The sequence below is a fragment of the Aphelocoma coerulescens genome, chromosome 29 (genome assembly GCF_041296385.1).
Source record: "Aphelocoma coerulescens isolate FSJ_1873_10779 chromosome 29, UR_Acoe_1.0, whole genome shotgun sequence".
NCBI classification, from domain to species: Eukaryota; Metazoa; Chordata; class Aves; order Passeriformes; family Corvidae; genus Aphelocoma; species Aphelocoma coerulescens.
This window is the reverse complement of record NC_091042.1, coordinates 2,709,423-2,730,667: the sequence shown is the minus strand read 5'-3', so window position 1 is coordinate 2,730,667 and position 21,245 is coordinate 2,709,423. Positions and strand designations below refer to the sequence as shown.

General features: G+C 47.4%; 1 protein-coding gene across 1 annotated transcript; it reads right to left on the bottom strand.

The window, feature by feature from the left end:
* Positions 1–88: 88 nt before the first annotated feature.
* CERS5 (ceramide synthase 5) lies at positions 89–19,881 on the bottom strand. Its single transcript, XM_068997516.1, has 10 exons — positions 19,624–19,881; positions 13,532–13,637; positions 11,411–11,541; positions 9,721–9,778; positions 9,132–9,182; positions 8,486–8,578; positions 7,099–7,227; positions 6,396–6,502; positions 3,969–4,125; positions 89–1,315 (listed from the first exon to the last, which is right to left on the bottom strand). Exons 1-10 carry the CDS (start codon positions 19,821–19,823, stop codon positions 1,163–1,165), a joined length of 1,185 nt encoding a protein of 394 aa, XP_068853617.1. The 5' UTR covers positions 19,824–19,881; the 3' UTR covers positions 89–1,162.
* Between the last annotated feature and the right edge of the window lie 1,364 nt (positions 19,882–21,245).

The following is a 21,245-nucleotide window of genomic DNA, read 5'->3' as shown; positions in this document are numbered from 1 at the left end:
CAGAAAGCTGCAGCAGCTCAGGTGGTCAGGGACAGCCAAGGGACACACACTGTCCTCTGTTCTATTTCCTCAAGATGAAACACATCACCCCAAGTTTCTGAAGCAACTTTTAATTGGAGATAAGAGTAAACAACAGTATAAAATGGTAACAACTTGAGAAGTTTCCAAAGTTCTGCTCCTGATTGATCGTTCCATTGCCCCCAAGTACCATTGAGTAAAAAAAGAGAAGCAAAGCCCATAGTGTGGCTGCTCTTCCAGCCCCAGGTTCCTCCACAGCTCTAACATCAGAGCAGCAACAATCACTTGTCTCAGAATACAGGAACAAAACATCTCATTTTTTGGAGAGTTAAACCCAGCCCACCAGTTCTGATCCTCCCTCTGATCCTGGCTTAGCCAACTGAATCCAGCAGGTCTAGAGAAGTCTTCAAAACCACAATTTCAACAGGAAGAAAACAATTAAAAGGCCTGGATTGTGCTGGTTTTCTCAGGGGCAATAAACCACCCCCCTCTCCCCTTGCAGAAGGCTTTGCTCGAGACTTCAGAGGGGGTTTGCAGCACCAAAAGAGGCAGCAGATGCTGGCCTGGTCCCTGGTGACAGCAGAGATGAGCAGCTGGGACCTCCCCAGCAGCCTGGGGCGAGGCAGAGCAGTGGTTCTGGGGCAGCACAGTTCAAAGCTTGGCTGGGAGAAGAGTCTCTGCCTCACCCAGGGCAGTTGGGATGTGGAACCTGCATTCTCCATGCTCTGAAGTGGCTTCTGGAGTGCATCAAGAGCGGCTGCACTTGCTTGGAGTGAACCGTCACTGAGTGGCACCAAAGCCCGCGGTCTAAACCTGCTCTGCCTTGAGCTGATCCCAGTAAAAGCCAGTTTGTCAAAGACAAAGACACCTCTGCAAATATCAACAGGACTCAGGGGTGGCTTTTGGTACTTCTGAAGTACAAAATGGCTTGAAGTGAAATCTGCAGCTTTGTTTTTGCCCCGGTCTTTGGCTTCACCCCTTGTGCCGTGCAAAGCCTCTGACTGGTCAGGGTTGTGCCCGTTTCGGGTCTGCTGGAGGTTTCTGGGGAAGGGGTTTTTGATTAAAGATCACTTGGGAATGTGGAGCTCAACACAACTAGATATTGAAAGAGAAGTTCGTGTTTGCTCAAGGCCAGCCCAGGGCCTTACTCCTCTCCTGTCCACTGGCCACCGGCCACGTGGCCGTTCAGGCGGTTGGAACCGTTACTGGAAGTGCTGAAAATTCCTTTTGTGCTGTTGGAAGTCACATCCTCCTCCTCGGAGCTGCTCTCCACGTCACTGCGGTCATCCTTGGATACCTAAACATTGCCAGTAGAATTGGGTAGTGGGAGAGGAGAAGGGGAGTTGAAAAATTGACAGAAACCAGCAGTTAGAAGGTTGTGTCCATGTGATGAACCACCTTCACTCACATCTACCTCCTACATTTGAGTCTTGGTCAGTTCAACTTCCCAAGAAGGAGCCTGTCATCACATTAGGAACAAGACACAGACACTGAAAAAGACAATTTGTAAAGATGAGTTCCGTTTTCCAAATATTCTGTATATCTGTGAAAGCACTTCACTCTTGCTCTCAGCAGATCAGATTGTATTACAGCATTGTTTTTGTCTTCCAAGAGCTCCTCTCTAGATCAGTTAAAGACCATTTTTCTAAACAATTTGTTTTGAAGCAAAATTTTCTCATGCCACAATCACAAGTGGGTCCGACAACCAAAAACCAGGAATGTGTCAGTTTGAGAGAGAACACTTTGTCCTACAGGGAGCAGCTTTGCTATTTTAAAAATTAACCAGCTTTATTTATAACATCACTGCTCGAACAAAGCACCTCCATTTCCACAGCCTGTGCTTCATCTGGGAGATCCCATTTAGGACCAGGAGCCTGTTTGGACAGGGGGATGGAGAACAAAGGCAGTGTCTGATCCAGCAAACACCCGCTCAGAACAGGAGGAGCCTCAGCCCAGGGATCCAGATCTGCTTACAGAGTTATGCCTTAGTTCAGAGACTGGCTGCAAATCCAGCTCAGTTTGACTTTCATGTGGATTTTGAACCTTCCCAGGAGGACTTTGATGCCAGCTGCCCCAAGTGCCACAGCAGGGCCCTGCTCCAGCCCTGCAGAGCCAGAAGGGGAAGGGAAGAGCCCATAAACCCGGCCCCAACTGCAAACACACACCCTGGGTGGTGGCAGGTGCCAGAGCCAAACCTCCCCAGCGTGAGCTGGGCCTGGGGAGCGGCCCCTGCTCTGCCCAAGGCAGCTCCTCACTCTCCTCACTCCCTTCCCTCTGCAGCCAACAGCCCTCAGTAACTCCACGTGCCAGCACTCTGGCTTGCAGCTTTCCAAGGATTCCAGGATTTCACTCTGCTCTGCTCTCTTGGAGTCAGGGTTAGGGCTCTCCAGCAGCAGGAAGTGGTTGAACTCCAGGGAAGATCTGGCTGGAAGCCAGGTGAAGTTAATGATCTGCAGGAACTTGTTGGATGTCCTGGTTTCTGCCTGTCGCCAGAACTTTTGCTATCTTTCCCCAATCTCCTGCTATATTGAAAGTTCAAAGGGTCACTGGAAGGAAGCAGAAATCCCTTGAAATTTTTCCTATTCTTGGGGGAGAAGTGACTGTTTTACTCCTTTTCACAAAAAGGAGTAAATTCCTTCTGCCCTCTCCTCCTCAGTGCGGTGCTGATGAGGAGCAAAGACAGAAACCGGAGTGTGTGGGTGTGTAACAGCAGAAAGTGAAGGTTGTGCAGGCAGGTGACAGCAGCTAAGAACAGACCCCAGGACACTGCTCTGACCTTTGGAAAAAACACTATTTTAGCACTCTGTCAGGACCAGGGAGAGAAGGAGAAGGCACCAAAACCCCAAGACCAGGGCTCTGCTTTTGTCTTGGCCTCGACACAGACGTGTTTCAGTGAACAAACAGAACCACAGGTCACACTTACATGCACAGGGTGAAACTGTCCAGCTCCAATCTGGCACAGAGAAAAGGAGAAAAGAATGAAGAAGACAGAGCTTAGAGTCCTTTCTCTGGCTAGGTCACCTGGACAGGAGAGAACCAAGGAAAGGGAAAAGGTGTAGAACTCAGGATACAGAAACAGCTGCAGAGAATGAAAATCAGGCATTTGTAGTAGCAGCTGTGGGGAACAGATGAAGAGCTCGTACCCTGAAACCTGCTGGCCCCCAGAGTGAACCCAAATATTTCTATTTTTCAAGGCCACATTCCATGTGTAGGGGCAGCTGAAGTCAAACACAAAATAATGCAGAGCTGTCAGAGAAACCCAGATCAGAATATCAGTATCTGAGAGGAAAAAGCATTTTGATTCAGAGAATCATGGAATGGTTTGGACTGGAAGGACCTTAAAGCTCACCTTGTTCCATCCCCTGCCATGGGCAGGGATACCTTCCAGTATCCCAGGTTGCTCCAAGCCCTGTCCAACCTGGCCTTGAACTCGATGATCTTTAGGGTCCCTTCCAACCCAGGCCATTCTGTGATTTTTGACAACCAGCAAACCCCACTGCACCCCTGGGAACCCTTTCCCTGAGTGCTGGAGCTCAGTGCCTGCACTGGCAGACAGAAGCCAGTGAAGATGCACAATCCCCAGCACATCCCAAGGACCAAGTGAAGCCGAGAAACATTCTGTACGTTCATCCTGTTGTCCAAAAGAGAGCCCGCTACCACCTTAAACTCCAGAGTGCGTAACAAGTCTGCCATAATCGCTATTTCAGGACATTTGAATGTACTGGAAATTTGAGTTATTTCCCTGCATGCCCAGGAGAGACTCCCTGCCTCTGAACACACCTGGGGACTCAAAAGTAGAGAGCAATCAAGGTAAAAAACTGCCATTTTTGTGAACTCCTGACGCAAGTCCCGCAAGAACCAACACCAGCCCTCATTGAAAAGCCCAATTTCTCGTGATTCCTTAATAGGGCTTGTACGAAAGAGGACCCAGAAGCCTCCCTGAGTCTTACCTTGCCTCGCACCAGGGCCTTGGAGGCCGTGCGGATGATGAGGTAAGACCAGATGATATGCAAGACCTGCAAGGTCACCAGGAGCCCGTTGAACAGCCACCAGGAAGGGTAGGGACCGATCAACTCCCAGCTTTCAAACAGGGTTGTGTTCAAAATCCTTAAAGAGATCCAGAAACACATTTCAGATCGGCTGTGCTGGTGCAGGGCTTCCAGCTCTGACTGGAGGTGCCAGGCCAGATGCACAACGGGGTTTGTGTCTCACTGAGCATCTGCTGCTCTGCTCCTGCCAGAGTCAGGAGCCTGAGTAAAGCTCATTAGGAACATTTGAACTGAGCAACAAACAGAACATGTGAATGTGCTGCAATTCGGTTGCACACACGGATCTGCTGCCAATTTTCTTCTCCAAAGCACAAGCATTTATTTATAACAACTTCACAGGAAGTGATGTCAGGCTGCTCTGGTCACCAAAACAACCGTTAACACCTTCCTGCTTGGGCAGCTTTCACACGGATTTAAAGATCAAAAATCATATCAGAAATAGCATGGGCACAGGAGCAGGGCAGGGACTGTCCCTCCGTGCTGGGCACTGTGAGGCTGTGTCCTGTTCTGGGCCCTCACAGCAAGGGATAGTGAGGGGCTGGAGCACGTCCAGAGCTGGGAACAGCTGGGGAAAAGGAGGCTCAGGGGGGACCTCCTGGCTCTGCACAACTCCCTGACAGGAGGGGGCAGCTGGGGGGGGGGTATCAGGCTCTGCTCCCAGGGAACAGGGACAGGACAAGAGGAAAGGGCCTCAGGATGTGCCAGGAAAGGCTCAGGTTGGACACCAGGAGGAATTTCCCCATGGAAAGGGAGGTCAGGCCTTGGAAGGCGCTGCCCAGGGAGGTTTGGAGTCCCCATCTCTGGAGGTGCCCAAGGAACAACTGGACATGGCACTCAGTGCTCTGGTGGGGATCGGGTCACAGGTTGGACTCCATGGTCTTGGAGGGCTTTTCCAATCTCAAGGATTCTGGGATCAGGAAGGAATTTTGTTCCCAGAAGGCCTCCCTCCCTCCCTGGGTGCTCTTCTCCTCCTTTGGAGTTTTACAGATTCCTCTGGCCAGGCTGGAAGACTCAAAACTGCTTTATAGCCCATGCCTTGTGTTTCTTTCACTACTGTTTTGCTGTTCTTGTTGCTGGGAGTTATTGCCAGTCCTTCAGCAATTTAATAAACACTTTAGATTTTATGATGCAGAGAGGTATGGAGAGACCTTTAACAGCCACATTAATTTCACACAGCTTTTAACATTTCACAAGAAAAGCAAAACAAGCCTTTCAAACAAGAACCAAAATCCTCCAAAAGGCAGCTCCAGAAATATTTAACTCATAGCAGGTTTATGAAGGAATTAAATGCAATTCCAGAGATCTGTTGATATTTTACATTACTAATTACAGGAGGGAATGCACATGAAGTGAAACAGCACAGGGTCTGCAGTACTGCTGCAGCTTGCCAGATTCCTCTACAAAGCTGAGGAGTGACATTAGAGCCAGTGGAAAACACATTAAAGATTTACAGGATGCTGAGCACTGGTGTGAGGTAAGGGCATCCCCTCATGACAGACAGCAGCTGCAAAAACAACTCTCTTGTCTGTCCCTGGAAGGAGCCTACGAAGAAAAAAGAATTAAAGCTCTTCTTCATCCAGAGTCCTTTGGTGCATTTACTGGAAAATAAGCAAGAGCTTTAACTGCAAGCCTGATCCTAAAGTGAAAGGATTGTTGCTGCCTACCAGGCACCCAAAAAGAATGGGAGTGCCAGGTGTCCATGGAAATAAATACATGCAGTAAAATGGTGTAACCAAATTGTCACCACACACAATAAACAGACAACAGCTCATCAACCAAAGCACCTCTCCAGGTCTGACCTACTGAGGTGAGAGGGAATCTCATTATGGGATGATTCTCTCTAAGCCATTTATCCAGGGTTTTACCTCCCAAGAAACCTCAGACCTATTTCAGGCTCTGAACAGTCACGACACAAGGACAGGACAGAAGTGTCATAAGAACCAGAAACTGCAGTGATGACTAAGCCAGATACAAACAAAAATTACCTCAAGAGACTGTGCCTCACTTGTAATTATTTCTAGAACTTCTTCAGAGAAGCAAAGAATCCTTCAAGCCTCTCAGAGCAGATTCTGGCTGACTCTGTCATCACTGCAGCAGGGGAGGGGCAGCTGTGAATGGGATTCTGGACTCTTCTCCCAGTCCCTCAGCTGACTGGGGAGAGATTTCTTCATGTGCCTACTCAAACCTCCTGCCCCAAAGAGCATTTGGGCCTTGTGCAGCTTCAGGCTGCCTCGAGGGACAGCTGGGATGCTTGGGAAAAGTCTAAAACAAAGGCTCTGCTGAAAGGATTGGGAGAACAACCAAGACCCCCCAGCTCCAGGTGCTTACCAGAAAGGGTAAATGCCCAGCCGGGTCACGATGAACACAACCCCAAAAAGCATGAAGAAAGCATCACACAGACGTTGGTACTTGGCATAATTGGCCAGTTTTGCAGCCTGCAAGAGACAAGAAACATGCCAATATTACTCCCTTTGTGCACGCCTGTAATTGCCCAGCTGGAGAGCTGCAAGAAACTCTCAATCACATTTGTACAGTTTGGAACAAAGAGGGATTATTATATTGCATTACTATTTTTATACTATTATTTATATGGTCCTACAAGAACAATGGGAGAGACTATTTACAAGGGCCTGGAGTGACAGGACAAGAGGGAATGGCTTCCCACTGCCAGAGGATATGATCACCTTCCCTGAGAGGGTGCTGAGGCTGTGGCACAGGGTGCCCAGAGAAGCTGTGGCTGCCCCATCCCTGGAAGTGTCCAAGGCCAGGTTGGATGGGACTTGGAGCAACCTGGGACAGTGGAGCTGGATGATCTTTAAGGTTCCTTCCAACCCAAACCATTCCATGGTTCTGTGACTCTCACCACTCAAGCAGTTTGGAGGAAAAGCTGACAAGGCTTTGTCAGCTTTTTCTGGTCAGCAGCACAAATTCCATGGCACATTTAATGCAGTTTATCAAGAATGGGAATGTCAGCTTGCTCCCCTGAGATCACACCAGCATTAGGGATGCAAAGATTTGAAAGGAAAATCACCTCCAAGAGGAAATCTGAAGCATCGTGGAGGCATAGCACCAGAGTTCCAACCCGCACCATGTTATTCATGTACGAGAACGTGATGAGTCCAATCGTGGCCAAATGATGGACAAACATGATCAGGAAGTCCTGGAAACAGAAAAACTACGAATGAAGACTCTTTGGCCATCACACAAATGCAAAAGTTTGGAACAGAGCCACCCAACTGAGTCACTGGGGTCCCAGGATTCTTTCGGTTCAGGGTCTGACTCCACAGCAAGCCCAGCTCATCACACTCCCACCGTCTCCACAAAAGCTTCCAAAAAAGTCTCTCAGCTTTGGTGCTGCTCAAGTCAGAGCTCTGCCTGCTCAGGGATCAGCACAGTCTCTCTGGCACACACACAGCTATACCTGCAGACCCCATAGAAATGATTCAGAGGACAAGATGACCCTTATTTTTGGCTCCTTGTGGTTTTACAGACACACTGCTCGTCCCCTCAGCTCCTGGCACACATTTAAGTGCTGTCAGTGACCAAACCCTGCCAGGGCAGAGCAGGTAGAGAACACCAGAAAGAACCAGAAGAACAAAAAACGTTTACAATGCCCAATATTCAGGGCTGGTTTGCACTTCAGCCCCCAGGTTCCGGTACCTCCCCCTGCTGCGCTGGGGAATGTCATGCACTTGATAAAGTCAAAATTAACCATTACAGAGTCCCAGAGGTTGTTCATCACTCCCTGTCTGCAGCTCCACTGTATTCCATAGTGCTTCACCTGCTAATATTTCAGCACAGAAAAAAGCCTGGGTAAATTTGGTTTTTTTAACAGCCAATGCAAAAATTGGGATAATTTGCTGCTTTGTGGCTCATGTAAAGGAAGCAATAAGCCAGGATTTACTGGGGACTGTTCTCCAACAGCAACAATAACCAAATCCTGGAACGCAGCGTGACAGAATTAGATCTGAGCAACTGCAACCACTCATCATCTGCTCCTCACACAGATGAGAAATTCCTTTCAAAACCCCATTTATTATTGCCTTAGCGTTTGCCATTTCCTCAGCAGCTTCAGCAAGTACTGCTTTGAGCAGCTCGTTTTCTTGCAAGCCTTCCAGTTAAATCTAATTTTGGGAATGATTTGTTAACTTTTGATTGGGAGGTATTGAGTGATGCTGTTCTTTCCCCTGGAAGGCGAAAGGAACTCAAGGATACCCAAGGCTGCAGGTCAGCCTTGCTCCCCCCTTTTTCCCAGGACTGCATAGTGCTTACAGGAGAAGGGAGGCTCACAAAGGTGTAAATCACTACATTTTGGCTTTCCTGGCCAGGCACACGCCCATTTTTTTGTTAGTCCTATCTATTTATTATTATTTTTATTATAGCTATTGCGTGGTTAATGCAGTTCTGGTTCATCTCACCTTCCGTTTAATGTCTGTAAACTGAGAAAACATGAGGGACCAGTAGAAGGCCAGCTCCAAGATATAGTAATAATAAAGCCTGGATGTTAGAGGCTGGAAAACACACAGAGATAGCACAGTTACAAGACAAACTAATTCAAAATTTACATTAAAATCACTTTTTTCCTTCCTCCTTTTCCAACCCACTTTGTTCCTCCAGAATAGCTGAGGCACAAGTTAAATCGTTCAGGTTTAATAAAAACAAGCTTAAGCAACAGGCATTTTACTCCAGGCTTACTCACACAAATATTATTGTGTTTGAGCTTTCTTCCAAAGGAGTAAATTCCCTTGTCAATATTTACAACTCCTGCTGAAGCCTCTTGGAGTAGGAAAACTCTGGAACAGACTGTGGGCCTCTATGCAGTAAATAAATAAATTACCACTATGATTTTATGCCTTTTTCTCCCACTTTTAATAATCTCAGCAGCAAGTAAACATAAAGTGACTATGAGTCAGATGTATCTGAGGAAACCTTGCTGTTGCCAAACCTAACCAGGATGTAAAGGCACAAAGAGTAAATGCCACAGTTTTAATCCAGTATCAATAACAAAAATAAAAACTGCAATTGTCCAAAAAGTTGGGAGTTTAGGAGGTGTTACTCTTGTACCTGGAAAGGGTAGTTGTACCAGCATTGTCGTGTGTCCCAAAACCAGGGTGCCTAAAGGGAACAGGTAAGTTTTTATTATATATAAATAAGAAGTTATATGAAACCCCAGTTTGTACTGGGTGTTTTCCTCCCCAGCACCTAAAGGCACCTGACACTACAGCATTGCTTCCCTGAAATTTTACCTCCATTCTGCCATTCAAACTACATTTATTGTAAAAAAAGCCTAGTGATTTAAAATCTAATTTGTGCTGTCAGTGTGAGTTCTGCTGCAATGGAAATTTCTAGAATAATCATACAGCTCTAATAATAACAAAGACCCAAGGAGATGAACCTGTATCCCTTCAAAAGGGAGAGGAGAAAAAAAAAGCAGCAGCTCTCCATAGCAAAAAAACCCAAACCCCACCTTGTTTTTTCCAACATTCTGGGGTAACACGACAAATAATTTTCTATTATTTCCAAAATGACATATCTGTATAGAAGCTTCCCTAAAGTGTGTGGAAGGTCTTTAACAGAACCCCCAGGATCCCAAATCAGGGATCATTCAGCTGCAACCACACAGAACAACAACAGGGGTAACAGAGCAACTCACCGTCCAGAGAAACCTGATTCCATAAAAAAATATACTTAAATAAAATGTAAATCTCCACCTGGAAAAAGAAGTAAAAAATAAACTTAGGACATAGAAGCAGCTTCTGGTTAACATTTGTAAAGTTAATTGAAATAGCTGGGAGAACCCCCAAATCTGACACCTGAAAAGCTTTCACCCACCTTCATTTCTAAACATTTCAGGTCAGATAAACCTAGTGAAGAGTTTTCACACCACCCATGAGCTTGCATCAACAGCCAAGTTTGAAATTCAGGGTGAACATGCATCATTCATATGCTTTAAGAGACAACAAGATAACAACAAGCAAAGTTGTTGTTACCCAGAGGTATCCTAATGTATGTATTTGTCCCTCTTACCTTGTGGCTTTAAGCAGACAAAACCATACTGGGGGAAGAATTGAAAGTTACTGGAAAGGAAAGAAAGCAGCAGAGGAGAAATAAGTCAGGAAAAAATACTGAGGTTCTACTGCACTACAGAGAAAACTGCAGGAGATGGGGGGAACAGGGAACAAAGAATGGACGGAACAGAGAAGAAAAGGAAGCCAAGGAGTGTCTGTAACTGGGAAAGCCAGAAGGGCATTCTGTGGGAGCGAGCTCTGGGCGGGAGCGCGGCCGTGCAGGGGATTTACACCCAGTGTGGGCACGTGTGCACACAGACATGGACACACAAACACACACACGTGTGCACACAGACATGGGCATGGACACACATACACGTGTGCACACAGACATGGACACACAAACACACACACACCTGTGTGCACACAGACATGGACACACAAACACATACACCTGTGCACACAGACATGGACACACAAACACACACACCTGTGTGCACACAGACATGGACACACAAACACACACACGTGTGCACACAGACATGGGCATGGACACACATACACGTGTGCACACAGACATGGACACACAAACACACACACACCTGTGTGCACACAGACATGGACACACAAACACACACACGTGTGCACACAGACATGGGCATGGACACACATACACGTGTGCACACAGACATGGACACACAAACACACACACACCTGTGTGCACACAGACATGGACACACAAACACACACACGTGTGCACACAGACATGGACACACAAACACATACACACCTGTGTGCACACAGACATGGACACACAAACACATACACGTGTGCACACAGACATGGACACAAACACACACACACCTGTGTGCACACAGACATGGACACACAAACACATACACGTGTGCACAGACAGACATGGACATGGACACACACACACACACCTGTGTGCACAGACATGGACACACACACACACGTGTGCACACAGACATGGGCATGGACACACACACACACACGTGTGCACACACAGACATGGACACACAAACACACATGTGCACACAGACACACAGACACACTCTTAAGTGCCATGAAGGAGCTGGCCCAGCATCTAAAGCTGCTCAGCACTGACTCCTGTACCCCATTGTGGTCTCTCAGGGACACCCACAAAATATTTTACAATTTTACTATTTTACAATTTTAAAAACTCCTTTAACTGCCCCCGTTTGCTTGTACACAGATTTTAGCCCTGGTCTGGCAGAGCAGCTGCCCCCAGGCCCAGCTAGAGGAGAACACACAGCTAGAGCTCGAAGATGAAGCCCCTCTGCACAAACATACATGCTCTCACAAAATTTAGTGAGGGTGGTGGGTTTGTCCTGGTTCCTCCGATGCCGAAACCAGCGCTGGATCTTTCGGACATCCCAGTCCAGCTGCTTGGACAAGCCTTCTAACCTTTTTCCATCTGGAGACTGAAGGAAAATGAAACAAATGTCATTTCTCCCACTCCTCAACCTACTTTCAGTCCTGCACTGTGACAGAAATAATGCACAGATAACAAAAAGCACTCCAGGAAGGGACCATAGAAAGTCTGGAAGCAAGAACCCATTGCCACAAATGGTCATTCAGGTTTAACCTTCATAAGCCACTAATTACTTAATTACTCAGAGTGGCTTTGGTTGAGCATTTCCTCACCTATTTCATCAGTTGACAGCACGTTAAGACAAAGAATGTGACTGTTCAGTGTGTTAATTTGGGGGGAGGAGCTGTAAAGTCTCCTGTCCTACCTTTTAAAGCTGCACATCAATTCAAGCAGCCCAGAACTCAGGAGGAGCAAAGCTGAAGATGTTTAAGGGTTGCTACTCACAGCAAGGACAGGGAAACTTTAAAGTAAGAGTTGGTTTAACACAGTAGATATTTGTATATTCCAAAAGGGCATTGTAGAAACTGTGGTATTTCTGTTATCAAAGTTTATAAATGAAAATATATTTGAAGACTGAAATACTTCCATGACAAATATAGATGTAATATATCCCTGTTCTCCACCTGGGAACTCTACTGGGATTTTGTCTGAATGAACACAAATGGATTTATCGAAGTGAACCAAACCTGGTAACTCCCCCTACAATGGCCCAGGAGTGAGATAATTCAGATCAGCTCTGCCAGGGAGCTCTACCACTGAAAGATGATAAACACATTTTACTATTTGAGTTACATACAAACCACGAAAGCTATGCAGAATGCTGATTTAATACAAAATCATCAGTCTGTCCAGCTGAAAAACAAAATCAAGAGTAATTGGATTTTCAGCCTTGAGACCACGACTGCCCTGTCACTCCACCACACCACATCTCTTAGCACCTTCCTGGGATTTAATGGCTGGGGCACTGGGAAAGCACCTGCCTCCAAGGGGAATTCAGAGCTCCCAGCTCAGAGCAGCAGTGAAATCCTTCCCCTGCACCAGGGCCACCCCCAGCCTGACTCTCCAAACCCAACAGCAGCCACAGCACACTGGGACAGTGAAAGGTTTCATAAGCCAGACAAATTCTGCACAGCCTGTGACACCTCCTGGGTTTTCTAAACATTAATTTCAAGGACATCCCTTACATTAAAGTTCTCCCAACAAAGGGCATCAGATTCTGGGGATTTTTCAGTTCACACGGCATTCCAAATGCCTCAAAACTTTAATGTTCCCACAAGGCAAGTTTTTTGAGGTTTTTATAGAATTTCCCTTTATCTGCTCCAGTAGATGAGGTTCAGCATCACCAAATCTCAACAGAAAACCTTCCATTTTGTTATCTTTAATGAAATTCTATTGCACTTATTCAATATTGAATAAAATACAGTGGGATTCTGTAATTCTGTAGTGGTGTAGGCCTGTGAGCTTAAGGGAAGGAAGGGCCAGGAAACAACCCAAAGAAACACCTCCTGCCACCATTAGATGTCCTGCCCTTCATCTGGACATACTTCATTGACTCAACACTTCCCTGAATAACCCATTTCCACTGATGACTGCTGTCCAGGTTCACAGTAAATGGTAAAAAGGAGAGGAAGACATTCATAATAAAACCAGTAAAATCAGAAAAGGAACTGAGCTCAAGAAAAGAGGAACACTTTCCCAATAAAAGTGGTAATGCTGGGAAATCCCTTGTTAAACCAAGAATCCCCACGGTACCACTTGGACCAAAGGCAGGGAACCAAAGGAAGAAGCTCAGACCTGTCTACAAGGGGAACATTTGTATTCCAAAGATGGAAACACACATGGCTCAGCTGTACAGGGAATTTACTTTGCTACCACAAGGACATGCCAAAGGCAAAGTAAAACCAGAATGAGCCCACTCACGGATGCACAGTGTGAAATGTGCATCTCAAACCAGAAAAGTGGAAGCAAAAAGCCCCCCCGTGACACTTCCAGGCCTCCATTCCCTTTGGAATGGAGGAGGAATTTGAAGCGTGACTCACCTTAGTGATGGATGTAAACACTTTCTCTAAAATTGCATTGGGCTGGGCTCTGTGAGGTCCACTGTCCTGAATGCCAAGGTTTATGGCACATGGCTTGGCAATAAACCTGCAAGAATTCCCCAGAAAGAGCTGGATTAAAACGAGATATTTATTTCCCTCCTTTGCCTGAATCACAGGGACCTGGATTTGTCACCAACTGCAAAACCTGGTGAAAAAGCTTTTGAAATCTCCACTCCACCAATTCCCAGGTGAAGAAATTTCTTTTATTAGTCCATATGGTAACTGCAGACAGCACATACTGTGCACATCAGAAGGAAAAATTAAATCTTAATGCCCTTGGCTTGTAAGGATCCGAATGTGCTCCCCAGGGGGATTCTCATTCCTCAGCAATAAAACAACAGACTGATAGCAGTCTGCCGTGAACAGAAATGCTGGAGATGAAGCCCTAAAACAAAGTATCTTGTTTCCAAAACAGGCCTTGGTGTCACATAGCTCAGAAAAAAAGGGAAGTTCAAGTGACAGAGCTCCCAAAAGAAACTTGTTTTTTTTAATTTTCTTTTTGTCTTTGGGAAAAATAAAGTGTGGCTTGTTTCCTTCAGGACAGAGAGGAAGATGCAAGTCCCCCAGTCTGAAAGATCCCTGATCTCGGGATCTCATCCATCCCACGTGCTCTGCGTATTCCAAACTGATTTAAAACTCTTCCTGGATTTTACAGCACAGACTCTGGAAACAAGCCTGGGTTTGCAGCTAAAACGAATTTAAACATGTTCAAAATTACCAGGTTTTGCTGCACGTTTGTCTCAGAATGGGCTCAGGGTCCCAAGAGAAATGTCTGCATTACCTGACATGTGATTGTTCCTCTCCTGTTGGTGGGCAAAAGCGGGGGTTGAAGGAGCAATATTTAGTATTTTTTTATCAGTTATTTTGAGAAAGAACCTGTTTCTCAAAACAATTTTGAAAAGGACATAACATTTGTACCATTAAAACCATTTTGCTTTCAAAAAGAGATTGTTTCAGAGAGAGCTAAGCCGAAATTACACATTTTTAGGAACCTCCCAGTGCCACCAAGCAGAAAATGCTGCTTTTTCCAACCACAATCGTTACGATTTCTCCTTGTGTTTAAAAGCAAAGATTAAAATTCAGGAGAATCGTGGCTCTAAATGCTCCAACAGCAATTATTCTCAGGAATACTCACTCAGTGCTTCAGGAACAAATATCTATGGCTGTGTTTAAGAACAGTCCCAGGTTGTGGGGTTTTCCCTTGAGGAATTACAGATCAGCTTGTGACTGATCCCAAAGGAACACCCAGCTCTCAGAAAACACTAAACAAATGATAGACACTGCAGGCCCAGGCCTCCCTGTCTGCCCCAGTTCTTCATGTCTCTACCCAGCATCCCAGAGGTTGAAAAATCCCTCCAGGACCACCGAGTCCAAGCTGTGCCAAATCCCCACCTTGTCCCCAGCCCAGAGCACTGAGTGCCACGTCCAGGCCTTCCTTGGACACCTCCAGGAATGGGGACTCCAAACCTCCCTGGGCAGCACTTTCCAAGGCCTGACCACCCTTTCCATGAAGACATTCCTCCTGATGCCCAACCTGACCCTTCTGTCAGGGAGCTGTGCAGAGCCAGAAGGTCCCCCCTGAGCCTCCTTTTCTCCAGGCTGAGCCCCGCCGCTCCCTCAGCCTCTCTTTCAGCTCCAGACCCTTCCCAGCTCTGCTCCCATCTCTGGACATGCTAAACTACATTTCAACACCCACAGCTTTAAAAAAAAAAAAAATTAAAAAATAAAAAAGGAAGGAGTGATTTCCTTTGAGCTTGGCTCCAAAGGCTCACAGCTTCCGCCACAATCCAGACCACCAGCCAGAAATCGCGTCCTGATGTTATGAAACATTTGGCAAGACCCCCACAAAAATGTAAAGTATTAAAAATATATATAAAGCATTGAACATCTTTATACTCTGCTTTCCTACAGGATGTACCACAAGTGCAGCACAGAAGTTCCCATGTGCAATTACAGGATTACAAATAGTTTTATTTCATTTTCTGGGACACAGTGCTTAACAGCTTTACAAACAAAAAAACCCCACCAAACCTGGCCTGAAGGTATTCAGTTTGGATGGTTACCTCATATCAGAGAGGAAACCGAAAAAATCTAAAAATCTGCACATTCACAGAATCCCATGGAATAGCTGGGGTTGGAAGGCACCTCTGGAAATCATCTACTCCAACCCTCTGACAAGACAGGATCACCTAGAGCAGATTAATTTAATTAGTTTATTATCATTAGGGTCTTCTTTTGGCTTAAAAACAAGTAAAGAGGACAAGGAATGATTAGGAAAGCTCACAGTGGTCCATACAAAGTCTGGGCATTATTGTAGAAGGCAAAAGGAAAGAAGAAACAGATTCTGCCCAGGAAAACAAAAGAAATAAGGCAAACAAAACTCAGAACTTTACAGGAAACTGGTCCTCAGCACTAGGCCTACTTCACTGAGAGGCTTCAGGATAAATAGGGTGTTTCCAGAAATCAGGAGGAGGGGAAAATAAAAATCAAAAGGAAGGCACAGGCTATGGACACTGCCCAGGGCTCAAGCACCTGGTGAAAAAGAGCAACCCAAAACCCAGAGACATTTACAGAGGCACTGAAAGTGCCAGACACCAACAGACAGACACTGGAAAAGGGACATGGTCCCAGTCACAAAAATGGGAAGGAAAAAGGATGGCATGGATTTCCTCACTTTTAAGGAAGTCTGACCCAGTCATAATGAAGCTTCTGGAACTCCTCAAGCTCCAGGCAGGTGACGCCTGGCCTTCCATGGGGCTCCTGACCAGATGGGGATTCACCTGCACAACGCTCCTGAGTCCTCTCCACAGCCACAGTGCAACTGCTTGGACCACTTGCAGGTGGAATGTGAAGTGAATGGTCAATCCTGTGCTCAGCCAGGAAAGTCCCAAGCTGACCTGCTATTTAGGAAAACTCACCAAGGTAAACTCACACTTTAAACTGCTGTGGCACTTCAAGTTTTTGGTCCCAGAGCAGGTTTTCAGATGTGTTTTGCACTGGATCCTACAGTGACAAAGTTCTGCACAACCCCCAAAGTAGGAAAAAACACTGCCCAAACAGTAAAATTTCCATTCCTGGGGATATTCAAACTGAACAGCAGAAGACCACAGGCGACCTGAGTTGCCTGAATGCTGGCCTTGCTTTGAGGAGAGGATTGGATGAGGTGGCCTTGGAAGGTCCCTTTTAATCTAAATGATTTTATGACTGCACAGAAATCTTAACAGCAACAAACTATACCCAAGGTCAACCTACTGCCACACCTTCCAGCAAGAAATTATCATCACATAAACACTTCTGTTAAACCTTTATCAACAGAGATCAGCTCACACCTGAGCCTACCTTTTTCACACTAATTGTTAATGCAGACTGATTTTAAAACCAACACCTTTTCAAGTCCACAGACTCATACGTTATAACAAATAGTTCTCAGGCATGTTGTGCTTCACAAAAAGGCACAGTCTGTCTTTATGGAACATTCCAGTTTGGCTGGTGACTCTCTATTACAGCTCTGAAAGGAAGAACAATCTCCAAAGTGAGATTTATTAAATGTGCGCTCTTGGAGTTTGTATTTCTATCATCTCTCAATTTCATTGTGTTAAGATTTAACCACCTCATTCCACAATAGATCTGATGAAGTAACATCTCAAATCATCTTTTTCTCCCCCTCCCCAGCTGAAGCATAAGCTGCAGATCCTTCCTCAGACCTCTCCAGTAACACCCACAGCTGCTTCCAAAGAGTATTCCAGTGCAGCTAGAAAACACCACATCCAGGTTTTTGCAGATACCTGGGATTTTTTTTTTTCTTTTGTGCCTGCAGTGAGATAAGATGTGCAAGGAGAAATACTGAAAAGGATAATCAAGGATAAAAATATAAACCCAAATCTATGGGCAAAGTCTTTCTTTTTGCTGACTGGACAAAAATCCTCACCCTGCCACTGTCTTTACCTTCCTGTACAAGTCCTGCCTCATCCCTACAGCCAGAAACTGCCCACAGACAGACAAACTAATGATTATTTTGTCAATGTTATGATGCAGAAGGTAATTTTCAGTGGAATTCTAACTAACAGAAATGTGTCAGTGTTACAAGTGCTGTAGCACAAAGCACTTCCTCACACTGAGGAGCTACAAAAGGACAGAGAAAAGAAGCAGCTAAACTAAAAGAGCTGCATGAGTCTGTAATTCAAATTCTGAGTCACCAAGTCCAACTGCCAAATGTGTGTGTCAAGAAAGACATTTGACACAAAAATCAAATCCTGAATTGGGATAAATGCACCACAGGAGTTTATTGAGATAAAGCTGAACTTTAACGACATGTTCAAAGTGGCTGGAGGAAACAGAAAGGAGTTTATTCAAAGATATGTACTTTTAAAATAAACACACTAAAAACTGCCTGGGATGTGCTGTCACAATCTGCTTTTACTTTGGGATACCACCGAGACACAGCTGAGATCAGGAACAACCCCCTCAGGAACCAGACCTCCGCCTCTGAGTTTTGCTCTGCAGGCTCAGGATTTAAATCATCATTTGACTCCACCCTAAATTAACACCACAAAAGAAATTTCATAAACCAGGGAGACACTATCAGGACAAAGTAAATGCTGCCTGGAGGGCTGTGCCATCAGGTGTAGTAGGATGCACTGCATGTCCCCCAACAACTCCAGGAAAAGAGAATATTCTGCACCTCTTCCCCAGACTGACACCTGGACTAGGGACCTCCCAACAACATCCTTTTCAGGGGTATCATTGGGTCTCACAACCTCCTTTCCTTATGCACTGGCAAGTACCAAGGTTTGGCCAGAACGAGCAGCACACCAAGCTGAGATGGGATTTTGGCAGTGTCATGTGTGTTCCTGGGTCCTCTGCACTGGTCTTCTGAAGCCTTTTTTTCCCTAAGGGCAGAAAGATAGGATGGGGAAGAAAGAGCCTCTCAAGTTTCTTTCCTGTCTGCTGACCTGCTTCATTTTCCTCCATATTTGCCATCTTTTTACTTCATCCCAACCACCTCTTCTTAATTTCTGAAGGCTCAGGAAAATTCACACCTCTCAAAGAAAACCCACAGAAAGAACCCAACTCAATTCCCACTCACTTTAATCCCGCAGCCCTTTTCATGCTTAGAAATACCTATGGAATCACAGAATGGTTTGGGTTGGAAAGGACCTTAAAGTTTATCCAGTCCCACCCCTACCATGAGCAGAGACACTTTCCACTAATCCAGGTTACTCCAAGCCCATCCAACCTGGCCAACTTCTGCCCTTTCAAAGCAGAAATTTAAGATTAGATCAATGTTTAATGAACCACCTGAACAGCAATACAGAGTGTCTTGGACCGTTTCACCTAAGGGTTTCCTAAGTAAGCCGCTTTACTAATTAATACCTCTGCCACCCACACACTGCGTATGGCTGTGGGAGATCCGCACCACACGCAGATCTACCTCTGCCCTAGGGCTAAGTTCGCATGTTTATGGATGCCCAGGTAAATGAGGAATCCCGTATTACACCTGTTTATGGGCAGAGATGACGATCCGCACTCACATCCATCGTGCCTGAGACGAGGGACAGCCACAAAGTATTTAATGATACATCGGGCCATGTGAACGAGCCCTATTTCCTCATCCAGGAACTCAGGGAAAGTACAATAAAGCACACACGGAAGCCAAGTGCGGAGCAGCAGCAGCCGCCAGCTCTGCCCGTCACCCCAGCGAGGTTCTCCTGGGCAGGAGCAGGAATAAAAGTGAATTCCTATATAAAACACGGCATTTCTCTTGCACTACCGCAGCACCGCCAGACTGGAAGGGCCTCTCGTTATCCAGACCCAGGGCAGCGGAGCCCCACGGGCTAGTGCATGTCACGACAGACACGGCTCCCGCGACAGATTCCCGATTACACAATGTCCCCTTTCCACGCACGAAGGGCCTCGCGGAGGCCCCGAAGGATGCGGGGGAGCCCCCTCCGGGCCGCCCCCCGGCCCGGCCCGCTGCTCGCAGACCCCGGCGCCTCCCGGCCCCGCCGCCCCGGGGGCGGCCCCGCGCTCACCTCTCGAAGAGCAGCCGCACGGCGAAGATGCCGAGCGCCAGCGGGAAGGCGGAGAGGACGTGAGCGGCCCGCGGGTACTGCAGCCCGCTGCCCGGCGGGCCCGGCTCGCCAGCCAAGTCCGCCCACGTCACGTTGTGCGGGAGCCAGAACCGTTCGTTCCAGAACCAGGCCCGCAGCGCCGCCGCCGCGGCCGCCGCCATCTTCCGCCTCCCGCCGCCGCGCTCGGGCGGCCGCCACAGACACGGGGGCGCGGCCGAGCGCCAGCCCCGCCCCGCCCCTCGCCCCGCAGCGAATCGGGCGGCGGCCACGGCCCGGGGGGGCGGCGCTTGGCGAGACCGCGCCCCTCACCGCCTCCGGCCCCCGCCCCGGCCCTCCCGCCGCCGCCACAAGGGCGGGCGGAGCTGGGACAGGCCGCGCCTTTCACCGCACGGCCACGGCCCGTAAGGGGCGGTGGGGTTGGGATAAACCGCGCCCCTGTTTTGCATCACCGATCCCCTCATCGCATCGCCCGCCACAGCCCACAGGCGGTGCGGAGCTGGGACGAGGCTATGCCCCTTATCGCCTCGCCTCGCCCCGCCCCTCCCGGCGGCCGCAGTTCTGGCGGTCGCCACAGCCACCGAACGAGGCCAAAACGCGGTCCCGCCCGTCACTGCGGCTCCCGGGGCTTCCGCCGGGCCGCCCGCGCGGCCCGTTAGTTTGGAGCATGCGCAGTGCGGCGCTCCTGCGTTCCCGCCCGCGCGGGGCGCGCGCGCTCGTGAGGGAGAAGCGCGCGGGCTCGTGAGGGAGAAGCGCGCGGGCTCGTGAGGGAGAAGCGCGCGCACGGTGCCGCCATCGCCTCGGCGCTCCCTGAGGGGACAGAACTAGGGTGACAGTAAAGAGAGTCACAGAAAACACGGCGACGGAGTCACAGAACCACTGAGCCACAGAATATCCTGAGGTGGAAGGGACCCGCAGGGATCGCCAAAGCCCGACTCCCGGCCCTGCACTGGACACCCCAACAATCCCACCGTGACACGGCCGTAACGTTGATGCTTCGCGCACTGCTGAGCCCTCGGGGTTTCCACAAGCAGAGAGGACTTCTAACTGGTAAAAGTCCTCAAGGCAGCAAGACAGGGCAGCAAACGATCCATCGTTAGTGTAATGTCTCTTTTGGCACCTGTCCAGTGGAGAACAGATTAAATGGCCCATTAAGCACTCAAATACTATGATAACTAATAGATTCAAGGATAGACTAATTTATGATCTATTCACCTGGGATTTTTTTTAATCAATTACTTCATTTAGAAGTACCCTGTGTGCTAATTTCTCCTTGAAGATGTTCAGCTGGTCTCAGTGACCAGGTGTGGGTCCCTGTATGTCAGAGATTCACAGATGCCTCAGATTTAACTAGAATTAATGATTTTCTGATTACAGTCTCTGGTAAGTGCAGCCAATACTGCTTTGGTATCACGTAACCGGGAAGACACTGTAAAATTCAATTGCGTTTCCTAAGAAACAAGCAGTTGGCATATTCCATAAATCCAAGTCCACGACAAATAGTCTTCCCTCCCTTTTCAAACAGCACAATTTCCAGTCAGAGAGATCTCTGGTTGCTTAGCAATTTGAGGAAATCTGATACTAAA